The 21,034-nt window shown below is 45.4% G+C and overlaps 2 protein-coding genes across 4 annotated transcripts; both read right to left on the bottom strand.

The window, feature by feature from the left end:
- Positions 1–470: 470 nt before the first annotated feature.
- Positions 471–1,300, bottom strand: LOC121553275 (calcium homeostasis modulator protein 3-like). Its single transcript, XM_045211488.1, is given in 3 exon segments — positions 471–580; positions 748–875; positions 1,014–1,300. Coding segments are annotated over 3 exon segments (525 nt in total).
- Positions 1,301–2,605: 1,305 nt separating this feature from the next.
- On the bottom strand, positions 2,606–20,207 carry LOC121553537 (lymphocyte-specific helicase). 3 transcript variants are annotated; one of them, XM_041866721.2, is made up of 23 exons: positions 20,029–20,207; positions 19,694–19,794; positions 18,221–18,342; positions 18,023–18,145; positions 17,623–17,661; positions 17,498–17,522; positions 17,328–17,389; positions 17,188–17,229; positions 16,826–17,047; positions 16,553–16,735; positions 16,249–16,392; positions 15,871–16,067; positions 15,664–15,760; positions 12,118–12,279; positions 11,821–11,963; positions 11,326–11,470; positions 11,028–11,111; positions 10,785–10,904; positions 10,520–10,636; positions 10,245–10,404; positions 9,397–9,493; positions 9,219–9,291; positions 2,606–3,034 (listed from the first exon to the last, which is right to left on the bottom strand). In XM_041866721.2, the coding sequence occupies exons 1-23, from the start codon at positions 20,034–20,036 to the stop codon at positions 2,951–2,953; spliced, it is 2,550 nt and encodes an 849-aa protein (XP_041722655.2). In that variant the 5' UTR covers positions 20,037–20,207; the 3' UTR covers positions 2,606–2,950. The 3 variants fall into 3 exon arrangements, with proteins under 3 accessions (XP_041722655.2, XP_041722653.2, XP_041722654.2); XM_041866719.2 differs by having other exon boundaries at positions 9,215–9,291; positions 20,029–20,206; XM_041866720.2 differs by having other exon boundaries at positions 9,215–9,291; positions 18,221–18,339; positions 20,029–20,206.
- Positions 20,208–21,034: the final 827 nt, after the last annotated feature.

The raw sequence follows: 21,034 nt of genomic DNA, 5'->3' as shown, positions 1-21,034 counted from the left end.
AGCTGATCCATCTGTTCCTGCTTGGTAATCCCATGGAGTCTCTCTTCCTCTTCTTCCACCATATCTTCTTTCCTCCCGTACCTGACTTCGGGTGAGAGAGGCAGTCTTAGCACCGTGTCTTCCCGCATGCCCTCGAAGAACTGCACCACGCACTTGCGGGCAAAATCGCGGCAGTGCAGCACGCATCTCGTCGAAGAGTTTCTGCTCGATGTCCAGGTAGTTGTTCTAGTAGAGAGTCTGGAGGTTGGTGGCATGGTCGTCGAAGCAGGGCTTGATGAGACGGCCCAGTGCACCCAAAATAATGAAGAAGAGGAGGATAGACCATCCAATCGCTTGTCAGGGAAGTATAGTAGAAAGCATTGGCATTCGGAATAGAGAATGGAGGTCATCAGGACGATTGTTTCTGACACACCCCAGTTTCAGGGTTATTTAAAAATGGGAGTACACTCACTTGAGAGTAGCAGCGCACGTTAGCGTTGAACAGCTTTACGAAATGTGCTGTTCCTGAAGACCATGTCCTCCTTGCAGGGCACCTTGGCCATGAGCTTGTCCAGGTCCAGGCCAGTGTTGTTGGGCATGCCTGTGAAAGAATAGAGTACAACTAAGTTAAAGTTGGAATGTTACAAGACTAGACTGGACAAGACTAGTTTTACTCTGGGTGAGGGTTTGGGTCAAAGTCAGAATAAGAGATGCAGTGCTATGAGTTAAGGTTATACTGTAATTAAAAGGTGTTGTGGTTATAGCTACCAGAGAACGGCTTGGGGTCTACACTCACGCTGAAAGCACAGATGAAGATCTTCCCATCCAGCAGAGTGACCAGAATCCACACCATTGGCGCCAGTAGAGCCCTCCGCATCATGGCAGAGAACATGTACCTGCAGAGGGTTATAACATCCCAATAATTACAGGAAGCAGTAGTAGTTGTTGGACTAAAAGCTGTGATGGTAGTGGTAATGGTGTGGTAATAAACACAGGAACATGAGGTGGTTTGACAGCAGCACTTGAAAACTCACTTGACAATGGCAGGATCTTTGCTTCTCTTCCCAATGGGTCTCAATCATTCTTTCATCATGACTCCTGTGGGTCGATTGACCAAGATTCCCAGGAAGAAGAATATTAAAGGCGAGACAAACATCCCTCCCAGTGCGTAGAGTTCGTTGTATTGTGAAATACAGGGGCTGTTGAAGTCAAAGCTGGTGTAGAGCTTCACACTGATCAGGGCCAGTACGATGCATATTCCATTTGATATAGACTTGGAGTTGAACTGAAAATACTGCAGAACTAACTTCAGATGTTCCATGGTTTAGTTAGACCGAAGGCTTATGGGACACGTATGACAATGATCCAGTAAAGTGGTCCAACTAGGTTAACACACTAGATACTAGAACAGAAATACTGTACAAAAGTAACTGTAAAAACCTTATTTTAAAAACAGGTAAGATTTGCCCTACCACAAAATAGCCCTACCACAAAAGAATAAACTTAATTCCAGTGTTGAATCAAAATGTCACTACCGTACTAGTATTTTCTGTGCTTTTTTAGAGGTTGAGTCTCAAGAGTCCGAGCAGAGGTTGAAAATGCACCAGCCAGGTTAGTGTCCTCTTTGACCACACCCCAGTAGTGTGTGTGCAAGGCTGAGCACCAAGACATCAGAGGCTTTAGGAGAGAATGGAGGGTGTGTTCACTAGCTCCTACTGAGCAGGTGCAACCGAATTCAACACTGTATAACAATTACTGACCTTTGAATGACAGGTGCTTTTAATGACTTTGCTGTACTCTTTTAAGATCCAGTCTTTTCTACAGTTGTTTTACTCGGATTAAGTATGTGAACTGTTTTAGTGGCACACTTATTGATCCCCAACCATGACATATGTATCAAACATTGTTTTTATATGTGAAAACATGCATAACCCTTTCAAAGGCACATTCATCTTTTTTGGCACATGCCTATTGACATAGACCATCTGTATGTAAGCAGCACCATGTTCCTCTATTATAAGAAATAGAACTCACGTGACCATAATTACAGATTCAGGAGATGGTTTATTTTTAGAAAAGGGGTTGCATACAAAACAATTAAAGGGCATGGTCTCAGCATGTAAAGAAATACCTGTCCTTACATAAAAGTGCTTGGAGTTCTGGTCCAACATACAGTATCAATTAACCCATTTAGTGAACTGGACAAGAGTACAGCATTTTCTTAAGCATGTATTGTGAAAAGTCATTGATTCTAATGCAAAAAGTTGGCTTTTTACAAAAAATTACTTCAAAGTGAATGAATCACTGCACCTGAAGTGGTTAAAAAAGTCCAAACAGTATCCAACTCCACAACAAAAACAACATAGTGGCAGTTAAGAAAGATGTCAAAGCTTTAATTTAAAAATAGATAGATAGATATATATATATATATATATCTATCTATCTCACCACTCAAAAGTTTGGGGGTCACTTAAAAATTCTTGAATTGAATCAGAAATACAGTGTAGACATTGTTAATGGCTATTGTAGCTGGAAACAGCTGATAAAAAAAAGAAAAGAAAAAAAGAATATCTACATAGGCGTACAGAGGCCCATTATCAGCAACCATCAGTCCTGTGTTCCAATGGCACGCTCTGTTTGCTAATCCAAGTTTATCATTTTAAAAAGGCTAACACTTTTGAACGGTAGTGTATATATAAACAGTTTCTGGAAGACTGGTTTCAGTCTCCACTATAACCAACAGCATTTGACAAACTCCACAACAAAAATAAACAGCCACGTCAAAACTTTAAAATGAAATACTTTCTTGTAGTATAAACAGTAGTTTTAGGAGGACGGCTTGAGTAAGTCCTCTGGTTTCAGTCTCAGTATTATAACCAACAGCAGCGTTGTGGACCCTTAGGATCCAGCTCTAGCTTAAGATCTTTTTGGTTATGCCTTTAGGAGTATCTCGTCTTCTTTCAAACTCTGGTCAAGTTAATCTCAGATGATTCCTTGGCTTCGATAACCTTGAAGACTCCAACCTTCTCCCGTTTAGAGCTCCTCTTGGCCTTGTCTGGAAGGAGACAAATGATTACGTTTCATACAATTATGAGCCCAAACAAAAGCTACGTTTATAATGACAGAATAGATTATGTTGAAGGTTCATCAGGGGGCCATTCTACGGGGGGAGGCACCGGAGCGCTACAGTGGTAAAGCATGCTGACAAAGACAAGATCTGAGTATATTATGAAGCATGTCAGACAATAAATAGGAATAAATATCTCTCCGGGAAGCAGAAGGGCAGAGGTGTATGTTTTATGATTAACAAATCATGATGTAATTGTGATAACATACAGGACCGCGAGTCCTTTTGTTCACCTGACTTAGAATACCTCACAATCGAATACCGACCGTATTATCGCCCAAGATATTTTCTTTGGATATAGCCATGGTGGTGGATATCCCCCCTCAAGCAAATACCACGATGGCCCTCAAGGAACTACACTGGACTTTATGCAAACTAGTAACCACATATCCTGAGGCTGCATTTATTGTAGCTGGGGATTTTAACAAAGCAAATTTGAGGAAAAGGCTGCAGAAGTTCTACCAACACACCAACTGTAGCACTCGTGCTGCTAAAACACTCGACCACTGCTCCTCCAACTTCCGGGATGCCTACAAGGCCCTCCCCCGCCATCCTTTCGGCAAATCTGACCACGACTCCATCTTGCTCCTCCCTTCCTATAGGCAGAAACTCAAACAGGAAGTACCTGTGCTAAGGACTATTCAACGCTGGTCTGACCAATCAGAATCCACGCTTCAAGATTGTTTTGAACACGCGGACTGGGATATGTTCCGGGTAGCTTCAGAGAATAATATCGACATATATACTGATACAGTGACTGAGTTTATCAGGAAGTGTATAGATGTTGTACCCACCGTGACTATTAAAACCAAGCCTAACCAGAATCTGTGGGTAGATGGCAGCATTCGCACAAAACTGAAAGCGCAAACCACCACATTTAACCATGGCAAGGTCACTGTGAATATGGCAGAATACAAAAGTGTAGTTATTCCCGCCGCAAGGCAATCAAACAGGCAAAACGCCAGTATAGGGACAAAGTGGAGTCCCAATTCAACGGCTCAGACACGAGACGCACGTGGCAGGGTCTACAGACAATCACAGAATACAAAGGGAAAACCAGCCACGTCGTGGACACCGACGTCTTGCTTCCGGACAAGCTAAACACCTTCGCCCGCTTTGAAGATAATACAGTGCCACTGACACGGCCTGCGACCAAGGACTGTGGGCTCTGGTTCTCCGTGGCCGACATGAGTAAGACATTTAAGCGTGTTAACCTTAGCAAGACTGCCGGCCCAGATGGCATCCCTAGCCGCGTCCTCAGAGCATGCACAGACCAGCTGGCTGGTGTGTTTACGGACATATTCAATCTCTCCCTATCCCAGTCTGTCGTCCCCACATGCTTCAAGATGGCCACCATTGTCCCTGTACCCAAGAAAGCGAAGGTAACTGAACTAAATGTCTATCGCCCTGTAGCACTCACTTCTGTCATCATGAAGTGCTTTGAGAGACTAATTTTAATATAATATGCCATTTAGCAGACGCTTTTATCCAAAGCGACTTACAGTCATGTGTGCATACATTTTTACGTATGGGTGGTCCCGGGGATCGAACCCACTACCCTGGCGTTACAAGCGCCATTCTCTACCAATTGAGCTACAGAGGACTAGTCAAGGATCATATCACCGCTACCTTCCCTGCCACCCTAGACCCACTTCAATTTGCTTACCGCCCCAATAGATCCACAGATGATGCAATCGCCATCACTCTGCCCTATCCCATCTGGACAAGAGGAATACCTATGTAAGAATGCTGTTCATTGACTATAGCTCAGCATTCAACACCATAGTACCCTCAGAAGCTCATCATTAAGCTCGAGGCCCTGGGTCTGAACCCCACCCTGTGAAACTGGGTCCAGGACTTCCTGACGGGCCGTCCCCAGGTGGTGAAGGTAGGAAACAACACCTCCAGTTCGCTGATCCTCAACACTGGGGCCCCACAAGGGTGCGTGCTCAGCCCCCTCCTGTACTCCCTGTTCACCCAAGACTGCGTGGCCAAGCACGCCTCCAACTCAATCATCAAGTTTGCAGACGACACAACAGTAGTAGGCTAGATACCCAACAATGACGAGACAGCAAACAGGGAGGTGGTGAGGTCTCTGGGAGTGTGGTGCCAGGGAAATAACCTCTCACTCAACGTCACCAAAACAAAGGAGATGATTGTGGACTTCAGAAAACAGAGGGAGCACCCCCCTATCCACGTCGACAGGACCGCAGTGGAGAAGGTGGAAAGCTTCAAGTTCTTCGGGGTACACATCACTGACAAACTGAAATGGTCCACCCACAAAGACAGTGTGGTGAAGCAGCACCTCTTCAACCCCAGGAGGCTGAAGAAATTTGGCCTGTCACCTAAAACTTTTACAGAGGCACAATTGAGAGCATCCTGTCGGGCTGTATCACCGCCTGGTACAGCAACTGCACCGCCCGCAACTGCAGGGCACTCCAACGCATCACCGGGGGCAAACTACCAGCCCTCCAGGACACCTACAGCACCTGATGTCACAGGAAGGCCAAAAAGATCATCAAGGACAACCACCCGCGCCACTGCCTGTTCACCCCGCTATCATCCAGAAGGCGAAGTCAGTACAGGGGCATCAAAGCTGGGACCGAGAGACTGAAAAACAGCTTCTCTCAAGGCCATCAGACCGTTAAATAGCCTTCACTAGCACATTAGAGGCTGCCGCCTATATACAGTCGTGGTCAAAAGTTGAGAATGACACAAATACTAATTTTCACAAAGTCTGCTGCCTCAGTTTTGATGATGGCAATTTGCATATACTCCAGAATGTCATGAAGAGTGATCAGATGAATTGCAAAGTCCCTCTTTGCCATGAAAATGAACTTAATCCCCAAAAAACATTTCCACTGCATTTCAGCCCTGCCACAAAAGGACCAGCTGCCATCATGTAAGTGATTCTCTCATTAACACAGGTGAGAGTGTTGACGAGGACAAGGCTAGAGCTCACTCTGTCATGCTGATTGAGTTAGAATAACAGACCGGAAGCTTTAAAAAGGAGGGTGGTGCTTGAAATCATTATTCCTCTGTTAACCATGGTTACCTGCAAGGAAACACGTGCAGTCATCATTGCTTTGCACAAAAAGGTATTGCTGCTAGTAAGATTGCAACTAAATCAACCATTTAATCGGATCATCAAGAACTTCAAGGAGAGAGGTTCAATTGTTGTGAAGAAGGCGTCAGGGCGCCAAAGAAAGTCCAGAAAGCGCCAGGACCGTCTCTTAAAGTTGATTCAGCTGCAGGATCGGGGCACCACCAGTGCAGAGCTTGCTCAGGAATGGCAGCAGGCAGGTGTGAGTGCATCTGCACGCACAGTGAGGTGAAGACTTTTGGAGGATGGCAGCCACTTCTCTCCAGGAAAAACATCAGGGACAGACTGATATTCTGCAAAAGGTACAGGGATTGGACTGCTGAGGACTGGGGTAAAGTCATGTTCTCTGATTAATCCCCTTTCCGATTGTTTGGGGCATCCGGAAAACACCTTGTCCGGAGAAGACAAGGTGAGCGCTACCATCAGTCCTGTGTCATGCCAACAGTAAAGCATCCTGAGACCATTCATGTGTGGGGTTGCTTCTCAGCGGCTCACTCACAATTTTGCCTAAAAACACAGCCATGAATAAAGAACGGTACCAACACATCCTCCGAGAGCAACTTCTCCAAACCATCCAAGAACAGTTTGGTGACGACCAATGCCTCTTCCAGCATGATGGAGCACCTTGCCATAAGGCAAAAGTGATAACTAAGTGGCTCGAGGAACGAAACATTGACATTTTGGGTCCATGGCCAGGAAACTTCCCAGACCTTAATCCCATTGAGAACTTGAGGTCGATCCTGAAGAGGCGGGTGGACAAACAAAAACCCAAATTCTGACAAACTCCAAGCATTGATTATGCAAGAATGGGCTTCCATCAGTCAGGATGTGGCCCAGAAGTTAATTGACAGCATTCCAGGGCAGATTGCAGAGGTCTTGAAAAGAGTCAACACTGCAAATATTGACTCTTTGCATACATTTATGTAATTGTCAATAAAAGCCTTTGACACTTATGGAATGCTTGTAATTATACTTCAGTATACCATAGTAACATCTGACAAATCTCATAACACTAAAGCAGCGAACTTTGAGAAGACCAATACTTTTGACCACAACTGTACATAGATTAGAAATCACTGGCCACTTTAATAAATGGAACACTAGTCACTTCAATAATTACACATCTCATATGTACACTGCTCAAAAAAATAAAGGGAACACAAAAATAACATCCTAGATCTGAATGAATGAAATAATCATATTAAATACTTTTTTCTTTACATAGTTGAATGTGCTGACAACAAAATCACACAAAAAGTATCAATGGAAATCAAATGTATCAACCCATGGAGGTCTGGATTTGGAGTCACCCTTAAAATTAAAGTGGAAAACCACACTACAGGCTGATCCAACTTTGATGTAATGTCCTTAAAACAAGTCAAAATGAGGCTCAGTAGTGTGTGTGTGGCCTCCACGTGCCTGTATGACCTCCCTACAACGCCTGGGCATGCTCCTGATGAGGTGGTGGATGGTCTCCTGAGGGATCTCCTCCCAGACCTGGACTAAAGCATCTGCCAACTCCTGGACAGTCTGTGGTGCAACGTGGCGTTGGTGGATGGAGCGAGACATGACGTCCCAGATGTGCTCAATTGGATTCGGGTCTGGGGAACGGACGGGCCAGTCCATAGCATCAATGCCTTCCTCTTGCAGGAAATGCTGACACACTCCAGCCACATGAGGTCTAGCATTGTCTTGCATTAGGAGGAACCCAGGGCCAACCGCACCAGCATATGGTCTCACAAGGGGTCTGAGGATCTCATCTCGGTACCTAATGGCAGTCAGGCTACCTCTGGCGAGCACATGGAGGGCTGTGCGGCCCCCCAAAGAAATGCCACCCCACACCATGACTGACCCACCGCCAAACCGGTCATGCCAGAGGATGTTGCAGGCAGCAGAACGTTCTCCACGGTGTCTCCAGACTCTGTCACATGTGCTCAGTGTGAACTTGCTTTCATCTGTGAAGAGCACAGGGCGCCAGTGGCGAATTTGCCCATCTTGGTGTTCTCTAGCAAATGCCAAACGTCCTGCACGGTGTTGGGCTGTAAGCACAACCCCCACCTGTGGACGTCGGGCCCTCATACCACCCTCATGGAGTCTGTTTCTGACCGTTTGAGCAGACACATGCACATGTGGCCTGCTGGAGGTCATTTTGCAGGGCTCTGGCAGTGCTCCTCCTTGCACAAAGGCGGAGGTAGCAGTCCTGCTGCTGGGTTGTTGCCCTCCTACGGCCTCCTCCACATCTCCTGATGTACTGGCCTGTCTCCTGGTAGCGCCTCCATGCTCTGGACACTACACTGACAGACACAGCAAACCTTCTTGCCACAGCTCGCATTGATGTGCCATCCTGGATGAGCTGCACTACCTGAGCCACCTGTGTGGGTTGTAGACTCCGTCTCATGCTACCACTAGAGTGAAAGCACCGCCAACATTCAAAAGTGACCAAAACATCAGCCAGGAAGCATAGGAACTGAGAAGTGGTCTGTGGTCACCACCTGCAAAACCAGTCCTTTATTGGGGGTGTCTTGCTAATTGCCTATAATTTCCACCTGTTGTTTATTCCATTTGCACAACAGCATGTGAAATGTATTGTCAATCAGTGTTGCTTCCTAAGTGGACAGTTTGATTTCACAGAAGTGTGATTGACTTGGAGTTACATTGCGTTGTTTAAGTGTTCCCTTTATTTTTTTGAGCAGTGTATATACAGTATTCTATACTATTCTGTCTCTTAGTCTATACCTCTCTGACATTGCTCGTCCATATATTTATATATTCTTAATTCTATTGCTTTACATAGATGTGTGTGTATTGGGTATAGGTTGTGAAATTGTTAGATATTACTGCACTGTTGGAGCTAGAAACACAAGCATTTTGCTACACTCGCAATAACATCTGCTAAACACGTGTATGTGACCAATAAAATGTGATTTGATTTGACGACGTTACATTCTAGAAAGCACCCCAACGTCCCATTCCATGACAGTGGATGTATTTTTAACAGAACTCACCTACTAGGTCACTGCGGTCCAGCAGAAACTCCAGGTCCTTGTCACTAATGACCTTCCCTTTGGTGCTTTTCACCTCCCTGAGAAAGACTATCATTAGATAACAATAGACTTACACCAACTTATTATCAATTTTCATTTCTCTACTGAGTTTCACAATGAACATTAAATCAACAATCCAGTACTTCTCGTAATCTCTTGTGTTGAGAAGATCCATCAGCTCGGACACGTCAACGCAGCTCTTGGCCTGTTTGAGCTCAGCTTTTCCTCCTTTGAATTTGTCTGAAGATAAAAAGGTACCAAAATGTGAACACATGCACCACACGCACCTAAAATCACCACTACAATACACTGTTCTGAAATATTTAGCATCTCTTTAATGCAGGGATGGGCAACTGATAGGGGTGGGGGACGTAAAAAAATCGGAACTCCTCATGAGCGGCCGCAGTGGCTCGCGGGTCTGTGTACCAACATCCATACCCACACATGCAGTCAGAGCCGGCACTAGCCTTTTGGGTGCCCAAAGCAAAATTGTTGCCCGCCCTCCCCTTGCGAGCAAAACATTTTAGCGGCCCCTCTTGACAGCAGACAGAAACAGTTAATTTTCTGCAATTCTACAAATGTTGCCATAGGGTGGAGAGAAATGTCTGCAGTTTTTAATATGATATCTGAGTGAGACTGACTAACAAAATCAATGGGGGCCCCCTGGTTGATAATCAACCATGATTACTACAAGTTTAGATAGCTGGCTAGACAAATTTTCCAATCTAAAAAATGTTCGCTGACAAGGGTGAGTGACTGACATGAGAAACTACTGATTCAAAACCAAATTTCAAAATTGCACTTAGTGTATTCTACTATTCTAACATTTTTATTTATTTATTGGTCCATTGGCCTACAAAAGGGGGGGCCAGGCCGCCAGTTTCTCATCCCTGCGTTAATGCATCTTCTTCCATTCATGTGGGTTTTAGATTTCCCTCAATGTAATCATTTTTATGTGTCCTGGATGTGAGAGGAGCGGTACTCTACTCACTCTTGTGAATGACCATCTTCTCCAGTTTCCTCTTGGCTGAGGCTCTCTCCAGGATCTTCTGGTCGATGGTGTTTGCAGTGACCAGGCGATATACCACCACGGGTTTGGTCTGCCCGATACGGTGGCACCTGTCCTGGGCCTGCAGGTCTGCCTGGGGGTTCTGACAGAAGAAGAGTCCATTCATTATTGTATGGCACTAGACCAGTCAGTACCAAACAAATAGTAGTAGGCAAAGTTTGTTGCGCTCAGCCAGAGAGCATGAGTTCTACACCTACCCAGTCACTGTCAAAGATGATGACCGTGTCAGCAGCTGTCAGGTTGATGCCCAGGCCACCTGCTCTGGTGCTCAGTAGGAAGAGAAACACCTCTGGGTCAGAAGAGAACTTTGTCATCTGCAAAAAAAATGGAGGGATAACCGCAGAGCACAAGAAATAGCGAGGGATTGCCACATGATTATAAGCGCTTTATGACTGCTTAATGGTAATGAGTGCTTTAAGAAGGGTAATTCCTTTGTGGGGAGTAGACCCTGCCGCTACTCACGTTCTTCTCTCTGTCGGCATAAGCCATGTTCCCGTCCAGTCGGCTGTACTGGTAACCCCGCAGGTAGCAGTAGTCCATTAGGATATCCAAGATGGACGTCATCTGGCTGAAAATCAGCACCTGTCCACAACATCGGTTCAGAAGTGGTCAAACATCTCTCAATAAATACATATTCAAGCAAAATGGAGTATTAAAACAAATCACTTGACAGAGGACACCAAATATAAGAATTTGGCAGTTTACCTTGTGTCCCCTTTTCTTCAGCTCTGGTAGCATTCTGTCTAGAATGAGGAATTTCCCAGAGGTCTGCACCAGTTGCTCATCAATCTGCAGGGGAAAGAGATTGAGGGGTGAAACAAGAATGCATTTACACATGAGCTACACCAGATGGCAGCCTAACTCCCTAAACACTCTGACAAAAGCCTCTACTTGGCTGTGCTGAGAAGTCATGAATGCACCCACAACATTGGCCATGTCATTTCTACATAATTCTGTGGCAGTAGCCATGCCAGTAGCCATTTAAATCCAGCAGGGCATTTACCTTGAACTCCTGAGTAGCCGGGTCCAGTGGGTACTCGATGAGGTAGGGGTGGTTACAGCACCTCTTCAGCAGCATAAGGATGTTCTGCAGTTTCAGGTTGATCTGGGCGTCTATGGGCATCTGAACATCCACCACCGGGGCAGGGCTGGAGAGGACAGAGACAGGCCACACATTAGACCACTGCTGGGGCAACTATCAAACTCTAGTCTTTATGTTTGATTTATATTAAGAGGCTAAATTAAAATGCGGTTGACATTCACAAAAAAATTTGAATCATGTAGTTCGTCCTCATGGGAGGGAAAGGGGGAGGTGTGTATCAGATGTATCAATTCATATAATGTAGAGATTACATGGACTTGATAAACTATAATTGATATGACCAGTGCACCCCCTATTAGGTAAAGGCACAGCCATCAAATTAGAATCATTCCATTTCTATGGTCACAGCATTGTTTGCTTCACACAGAACACTACCATAGTAGAGGAGATTCTGACCTCAGCTCTGCCTCCTTCTGAACCCTCTCCAGGTATTTCTCCAGGTCATAGGGCGTGTCACCATCAGTCTCTTTGTAATCCACAGGCCTCCTGGTCCTGCGCTTAGGCCTGCCGTCAGTCGTCAGCACCACTGGGGCCTCCACCTGACACGTCAAAGGGGACACGTTTGTTAGAATCTTCCTTCAAAACAAAGCCTGGCCTCTGAGCAGAAGTCGACAATCATTTTTCCCCATTCTATTCCCTTGTTTTTCTATAGTACAACCATATGACAGTGTAGCAGTGAACTGAAGGCCTTACCTTCTCCTGGCCCAGCATTTTGGCGATGGTCTTGTTGACCACAGCAGTGTAAAAACACTCCTGTTTGGCAGTGAGTGGGGCGTACACAACAATCTCCTTCTTGGGCGGCACCTCCAACGTCACGTCAGACTTCAGTCTTCTCAGCAGGAACGGCGTCAGAATCTCAAAATCAAATCACATTTTATTTGCCAAATACTACAGGTGCAGACCTTACAGTGAAATGCTTACTTACAAGCCCTTAACCAACAATGCAGTTAAGTAAAACATCATTAAAAGAGCAGCAGTAAAATAAAATAACAGTAGGGAGGCTATATACAGGGGGTACCGGTACAGAATCAATGTATGGGGGCACCGGTTAGTCGAGGTAATATGTACATGTGGGTAGAGTTAAAGTGACTATGCATAGATAATAATGTAGCTCAGTTGGTAGAGCATGGCGTTTGCAACGCCAGGGTTGTGGGTTCGATAAAAATAATGTATGTGCTAACTGTAAGTCGCTCTGGATAAGAGCGTCTGCTAAATGACTAAAATGTAAATGTAAATAATAAACAGAGTTGCAGCAGCGTAAAAGACTGGGTGGGACAATGCAACTAGTCCGGGTAGCCATGATTAACTGGTCAGGAGTCTTACGGCTTGGGGGTAGAAGCTGTTAAGAAGCCTTTTGGACCTAGACATGGCGCTCTGGTACCGCTTGCCATGCGGTAGCAGAGAGAACAGTCTATGACTAGGGTGGCTTGAGTCTGACAAATTTTAGGGCCTTCCTCTGACACCGCCTGGTATAAAGGTCCTGGGTGGCAAGAAGCTTGGCCCCAGTGATGTACTGGGCCGTACGCACTACCCTCTGTAGTCCCTTGCGTTCGGAGGCCGAGCAGTTGCCATACCAGTCGGTGATGCAACCAGTCAGGATGCTCTCGATGGTGCAGCTGTATAACTTTGTGGATCTGAGGACCTACTTTTCAGTCTCCTGAGGGGGAATAGGCTTTGTCGTGCCCTCTTCACGACTGTCTTGGTGTGTTTGGACCATGATAATTTGTTGGTGATGTGGACACCAAGGAACTTGAAGCTCTCAACCTGTTCCACTACAGCCCCGTCGATGAGAATGGGGGCATGCTCAGTCCTCTTTTTTTTCCTGTTGTCCACAATCATCTCCTTTGTCTTGATCACGTTGAGGGAGAGGTTGTTATACTGGCACCACACGGCCAGGTCTCTGACCTCCTCCCTATAGGCCGTCTCATCATTGCCGGTGATCTGGCCTACCACTTGTGTCGTCGGCAAACTTAATGATGGTGTTGGAGTCGTGCCTGGCCATGCAGTCATGTGTGAACTGGGAGTACAGGAGGGGACTGGGCACGCACCCGAGGGGCCCCCGTGTTGAGGATCAGTGTGGCAGATGTGTTTTTACCTACCCTTACTGTCAGGAAGTCCAGGATCCAGTTGCAGAGGGAGGTGTTACATCCCAGGGTCCTTAGCTTAGTGATGAGCTTTGAGGGCACTATGGTGTTGAACGCTGAGCTGTAGTCAATGAATAGCATTCTCACGTAGGTGTTCCTCTTGTCCAGGTGGGAAAGGGCAGTGTGGAGCGCAATAGAGATTGCATCATCTGTGGATCTGTTGGGGCGGTATGCAAATTGGAGTGGGTCTAGGGTTTCTGGGATAATGGTGTTGATGTGAGCCATGACCAGCCTTTCAAAGCACTTCATGGCTACAGACGTCAGTGCTACAGGTCGGTAGTCATTTAGGCAGGTTACCTTAGTGTTCTTGGGCACAGGGACTATGGTGGTCTGCTTGAAACATGTTGGTATTACAGACTCAGTCAGGGACATGTTGAAAATGTCAGTGAAGACACTTGCCAGTTGGTCAGCACATGCTCGGAGTACAGGTCCTGGTAATCCGTCTGGCCCTGCAGCCTTGTGAATGTTGACCTGCTTAAAAGTCTTACTCACATTGGCTATGGAGAGCGTGATCACATAGTCATCCGGAACAGCTGATGCTCTCATGCATGCGTCAGTGTTGCTTGCCTCGACGCGAGCATATAAGTGATTTGGCTCGTCTGGTAGGCTCGTGTCACTGGGCAGCTCGCGGCTGTGCTTCCCTTTGTAGTCTGTAATAGTTTGCAAGACCTGCCACATCCGACGAGCGTTGAGGCCGGTGTAGTATGATTCAATCTTAGCCTGTATTGGCTCTTTGCCTGTTTGATGGTTCGTCGGAGGGCATAGCGGGATTTCTGACAAGCGTCTGGGTTAGAGTCCCGCTCCTTGAAAGCGGCAGCTCTACCCTTTAGCTCAGTGCGGATGTTTCCTGTAATCCACAGATTCTGGTTGGGGTATGTACGTACGGTCACTGTGGGGACGATGTCATCGATGCACTTATTAATGAAGCCAGTGACCGATGGTGCGTACTCCTCAATGTCATCGGAAGAATCCCGGAACATATTCCAGTCTGTGCTAGCAAGACAGTCCTGTAGCTTAGCATCTGCGTCATCTGACCACTTACTTATTAACAGTCACACTGGTGCTTCCTGCTTTAGTTTTTGCTTATAAGCAGGAGGATAGAATGATGGTCAGATTTGCCAAATGGAGGGCGAGGGAGAGCTTTGTACACGTCTCTGTGTGTAGATTAAAGGTGGTCTAGAGTTTTTTTCCTTAAATTGCACATTTAACATGCTGGTAGAAATTAGGTAGAACGGATTTAAGTTTCCCTGCATTAAAGTCCCCGGCCACTGGGAGCGCTGCCTTTGGATGAGCGTTTTCCTGTTTGCTCATGGCCTCATATAGCTCATTGAGTGCAATCTTAGTGCCAGCATCGGTTTGTGGTGGTAAAAATATAGAAGAATACTCTTAGTAAATAGTGTGGTGTACAGCTTATCATGAGATACTCTACCTCAGGCGAGCAAAACCTTGAGACTTCCTTAGTATTTGATTTCGTGCACCAGCTGTTTACAAATATACACAGACCGCCACCCCTTGTCTTACCTGAGTCAGCCGTTCTATCCTGCCGATGTAGCGTATATCACGCCAGCTGTATGTTATCCATGTCGTCGTTCAGCCACGACTCGGTGAAACATGAGATTACTGTTTAATGTCCCGATGGTAGGATATCCTAGATCTTAGGTCGTCCATTTTGTTTTCCAATGATTGTACGTTGGCTAATAGGATTGATGGAAGAGGCAGTTTACTCGCTTGCCGTCGGATCCTTAAAAGGCACCCCGACCTATGTCCACGATATCGCAGTCTCTCATGCGAATGACAGAGATTTGGGCCTTGTCGGGTGTCTAGAATATCCTTCGCGTCCGACTTGAAGAAAAAATCTTCGTCCAATACGAGGTGAGTAATCGCTGTCCTGATATCCAGAAGCTCTTTTTGGTCATAAGAGACGGTGGCAGCAACATTATGTACAGAATAAATTACAAATAACACACATAATAGCACAATTGGTAAGAGGGCCTTCTGCAGATAAGAGAGTTTATGGACAATCTCCCTACTGGTTTAACCGTTTCACCTTTCCAAGTGAATTGCAGAGCTAGTCACTTAGAGAGCTAGGGCTTACCTGGTGAAGCATGTGCAGGATGTTCTGCTCTCGTTCGTTCGCCACAACTTTTTTTGCATCCGATCCTATGGTGTCGATGTCAAACCACGACTCAAAGCTGTAGATATATAGGTAAAGTGCAATTAAGTTTACAAGGCAAAATAAAAACATTACATATAGCCCCATTCCAACAGTAGAGGCAAACACACTGATAGACATGTCCCTTACCTCTTGAGGTCATCAAACACCTCAGGCAGGAGGAAGTTGAGCAGTGACCAGAGCTCAGCCAGGTTGTTCTGCAGCGGCGTGCCCGTCAGGAGCAGTTTGTTGTCCGTGGGCAGCATCTTCAGTTCCCTCACCAGTCGGCAGTTCAGGTTCTTGATCCTGTGGCCCTCGTCCACGATCAGGTACTTCCAGTGGAAGCGCTGGGGAGGAACAGCAAGAGGGGGGTAATCAGTGAGGCTGAATAGGTTAAATAGGTTGCACAACTTGAGGTAGGCAAATTAGCTTTTGATGTCAATGCATCAGCTACTTCTGTACCAAGTACAGAAAAGTAATACATGTAACTTTTACAGCTTACATAGTGATGATATGAGTAGGGCCTACCTGCAGAAACTTCCTGTCAATCATGGCAATCTCAAAGGAGGTGACCACCACAGGGCACATGTTGTGAGGCCCCTGGGGCTTACGAATCTTCTTTAACGACGCCATCCTCTCCTTAGCAGGCCCATGGTACAGCTGCACTGACACCTTACAATTCAAGATGAACAAAGACAATTTAACAGTGAAATCAAAAAAAATCAGTAATTGGAATTGGTGATACACATGACATATTAACTTTAAAATGGTATCAATTGCACAACTTCGGTAATACTTTGAATAGTTTTTTTTAGGGAGGAGTGGTTTTTACCTCTGGAGTGAAGCGCTTGAACTCGTTGATCCAGTTGGGCAGAGTGGACAGGGGGGCCACCACCAGGAAGGGCCCCAGCACCTTTCTCTCCAGCATCATGGCCACATGGGCGATGCACTGGATGGTCTTCCCCAGACCCATCTCATCTGCCAGGATCCCATTGATACCATTCTCCCACAACATCTGGAGAAAACAAAATACACAAACACACCAAGGTTATAATTAAATATATCCATGAACAAACAAAATGTACATAATCAACTGTCCACTCACCCTGAGCCACTCCACGCCCTCTATCTGGTACGACCTCATGACTCCCCCAGTGAAGAGCAGGGGCTGCTGGGCAGGCACCGCCTGCCCGTTCACTTTCCTGTCTGGGTCCAGCAGTTGTTTGGCATTGTCTCTCACAGCCTCCGACAGACGGCCCTTGATGTCAGCATTTGAGTCACTCATCTTTTCAATGTCCTCCGCTTCTAGCTTCTTCCCGGGGACCTCCTATTATCCATGGACAGATATATTGACAGAGGATCTGGGACATCTAGGACTCAACTCAACACTTTCCAAATTCTTGAGTCTGTAAGAGTAACCATCAGTCCAAAAATTATCCTTGCTGTGTATAAACAAAAGTCCTTTACCTCATCCTCCACTTTAGGTTTCTTGGCCTTGGACATAATTTCCTGAAACAAAAAGCAAAGAAATAATGACCTATGCAAAAAAAGTTGAATAGCGTGAAATAGGCCTTTGTCTACATTTCAAAAGAAACGGACGCCCTGACCTCTTTAGACATGACATCAGCAATTTTGTAATCTTCCTCCCTCTCCCTTTTCTTTCTTTCAACTGAAAAAACAGAAAGACAAATTCAAGAGTCGGAAATCATCAATATAAATTCAACTAGAGAGGATTTCAATGGTCATGATGCAAAGTAACAGGACAAGTGCTGCCTACCTCTCCCAGTCTTTTTGCCAGTGCCCTGTGACAAGAAAATTGTATATGTTTAGTGATTAAGGAGCTCCTGGCAGCAATAATCAGAAACATAACAAAAAAACACTCAAAATGAATGTAAAACTCACATTAGTCTTCTTTTCCAGTCTCTCTTTCTTCAGCATTTCCTGGGTTTATAGGGAAAATGTACCATTAGACACTGCTTCTTCAAAGACTATTCCAACTACTTGGGTAGATATGTGTTTCCGTGCATTTTCAGACAATTACACGAGTTAGAAAGCAATTATCCCCCAATTAGTGATAGCTACAGCAGTTATGCATGAACATGACCCCAAAGGGGGACTGGAAACAGCAAAACTAAGGAGCTTAGCTAGTGACTGCCTAGATTCCTGTGCTCAATCGTATTTGTTCACCTGTCACTCATTAGCTGTAACATGATCAAATCAAATCTATGGTTAGGTAGTAGTTGTACAATAAGCTGTGCAAGAGGTACTTCTAATATTCCACTCCACTGGTATTAGGACTTACCTCATGCTGCTGTTGCTCCATCTTTGTAAGAAGGAATTTGGAATAGATGTTACTTTTCTCCAGCAAGTGTTGCAGTCTCTTGAAGCGAATGTCATGAGATTCCTTCTCCCGAGCTTCTCGAGCCTAGAAAACAAAAGAGCAAATGTTGGCCACTGAAAATATTACATTTGCCGAACACTACAGTTTTTTTTAACTAACCTTTTTCATCATCTCCTCTTCTTGTTTCTCTCCTTTCTCCATCAACTGCTTCTCCTCTTCTTCCATCGCTTTTGTGATGACAACTGCACACTCTACATCTTCAGCTTCCACACTTGCAGCTGCTGAGTGGTGATATGGTTAACGTACACTACATGACCAAAAGTATGTGGACACCTGCTCGTCGAACATTTCATTCCAAAATCATGGGCATTAATATGGAGTTGGTCCCCCATTTGCTGCGATAACAGCCTCCACTCTCCTGGGAAGGCTTTCCACTAGATGTTGGAACATTGCTATGGGGACTCGCTACCATTCAGCCACAAGAGCATTAGTGAGGTTGGGTACTGATGTAGGGCGATTAAGGCTGGCATGTAGTCTGCATTCCAATTCATCCCAAAGGTGTTCAATGGGGTTGAGGTCAGGGCTCTGTGCAGGCCAGTCAAGTTCTTCCACACCGATCTCGACAAACCATTTCTGTATGGGCCTCGCTTTGTGCACGGGGCATTGTCATGCTGAAACAGGAAAGGGCCTTCCCCAAACTGTTGCCACAAAGTTGGAAGCACAGAATCATCTAGAATGTCATTGTATGCTGTAACAGTTACGATTTCCCTTCACTGGAACTAAGGGGCCTAGCCTGAACAATGAAAAACAGCCCCAGACCATTATTCCTCCTCCACCTAACTTCACAGTCAGCACTATGCATTGGAGCAGGTAGCGTTCTCCTGGCATCCGCCAAACCCAGATTTGTCCGTCAGACTGCCAGATGGTGAAGCGTGATTCATCACTCCAGAGAACATTTTTCACTGCTCCAGAGTCCAATGGCGGCGAGCTTTACATTACGCCAGTCGACGCTTGGCATTGCACATGGTGATCTTAGGCTTGTGTGCGGCTGCTCGGCTATGGAAACCCATTTCATGAAGCTCCTGACGAACAGTTATTGTGCTGATGTTGCTTCCAGAGGCAGTTTGGAACTTGGTAGTGAGTATTGCAACCGAGGACAGATGATTTGTACGCGCTATGCGCTTCATCACTCTGCGGTCAAGTTCTGTGAGCTTGTGTGGCCTACCACTTCGCAGCTGGCCATTGTTCCTCCCAGATGTTTCCACTTCACAATAACAGCCCTTACTGTTGACCAGGGCAAAAAAAGACTTACTGACTTGTTGGAATGGTGCCATTCTATGACGGTGCCACGTTTAATGTCACTGAGTTCTTCAGTAAGGCCATTCTACTGACAACGTTTGTCTATGGAGATTGCATGGCTGTGTGCTCGACTTTATACACGTCAGCAACGGTGTGGCTGAAATAGCCGAATTCACTCATTTGAAGGGATGTCCACATACTTTTGTATATATCGCGTATATGGTTATCATTTATATGAAGGGAAGAATTCTCATTAGGTAGCAACCTCTAAGGGTATTAGCTACTACAAGCTAGTAAGCCACCGATGGCAAATGAAGGAGTGTCTTTACTTACCATTTACAGGCAAAGTCTCCTCCATAGCTGTACCCAGCGGTTCTTCAGATTCGTTAGGCTTCGGACAATTAGGAGACACGCTTCGGGTTTCTTCCTTTACGCTGTTGTGTTGTAAATATTAAATGAGTGAGACAAATAACCGTGCATGTGTAAACTGTATGGCAAGTTAGCAGTTCAGCTAGCCTTGAAGCTATGAAACACGAAAAACCACACTAACGTTATTACCGGCAGCATTGACATTTAGCTAGCTAGGGTACTAATGTTAGCCTAGCCCTAGGTTATCTCTAACCGTAGCTGCTTGCATAAAGACAGTTTTGAAACAAAACAGGACTTACCAACTCATATTGAAAAACTACCAAACTTTGTTGCCAAACTAGATAAGTAGCAAAATAAACTATTTCCCTGGGATATTTGTTTTAGGAAGAACTAGCTAGCTATTGCAAATGACACAAGCATGCAGCAGTCTGTATGTGTGTGACTGACTGTATCATGAAGGCGGGGCTTCATGATTTCGCGCCAAAGAGGATGCAACCAATGTAAAAGACAGGGGTGTCTGATATTTTGCCAATCCAACAGTATTTATATCTTTGGTTTGCAGAGCATCGAAAGAGAGAATACTTGATTATATGATAATGACTAAGATCATATTACATTTTCACTCGCAAGACAATTGTTCAGAATTGAGATATGAAATCGCTGCATGAAACATCTACCCCTTAGGATCATATATCTAAAATCCATCGCATTAATATTTCCCGCGAACTCTGACTACTGACAGAAGATACCGATACCACAGAGTAAGGACGGTAAAGTTTTTATTTTATTTTTTAATATAACTAAGCCATTGTTCTATCTGTGGTACTGTCTTTGTCCGTACCCTTTTACCTGTGCACTGGTCGCACTTCTTTCTACGCTACCTGTTACCGCGGATGTATATGTATGGTGAAGAGATGAGCAGGGCCGGCCCTGGACGTTCTGTCGCCCTAGGCAACACAAAAATCTGCAGCCCCGCATATTTCTCAATGTCAAACCAGAGTGACTTGTTTGCAACTCTGTTTGCAAATAATTACATCATAGACATCCTTATGAATCTAAGCATGGCACTTTAAAAAAGTTACCTTTCCACCCAGACAGAGGCTCTACCGATGCAGAAAATGTAATCTTAAACTGCTGGCTACTTATCCATTGTATAACCCAACAACAGAAGTGCTTCTGTCGTATCGGATGAGTGGTGGCAATTATTGCTGATAAACAAAGGAGTCTGCTCATACTGAATCCTTGATCATAAGTTTATTCAGATCACAAGCTTTTAGCATAAGTGACAGGTGACATGACACCCGG

This window comes from Coregonus clupeaformis, chromosome 37 (genome assembly GCF_020615455.1).
Source record: "Coregonus clupeaformis isolate EN_2021a chromosome 37, ASM2061545v1, whole genome shotgun sequence".
In the NCBI taxonomy this organism is placed as follows: domain Eukaryota; kingdom Metazoa; phylum Chordata; class Actinopteri; order Salmoniformes; family Salmonidae; genus Coregonus; species Coregonus clupeaformis.
Note: the sequence above shows the minus strand (reverse complement) of the source record. Positions and strands in the feature narration are given on the sequence as shown.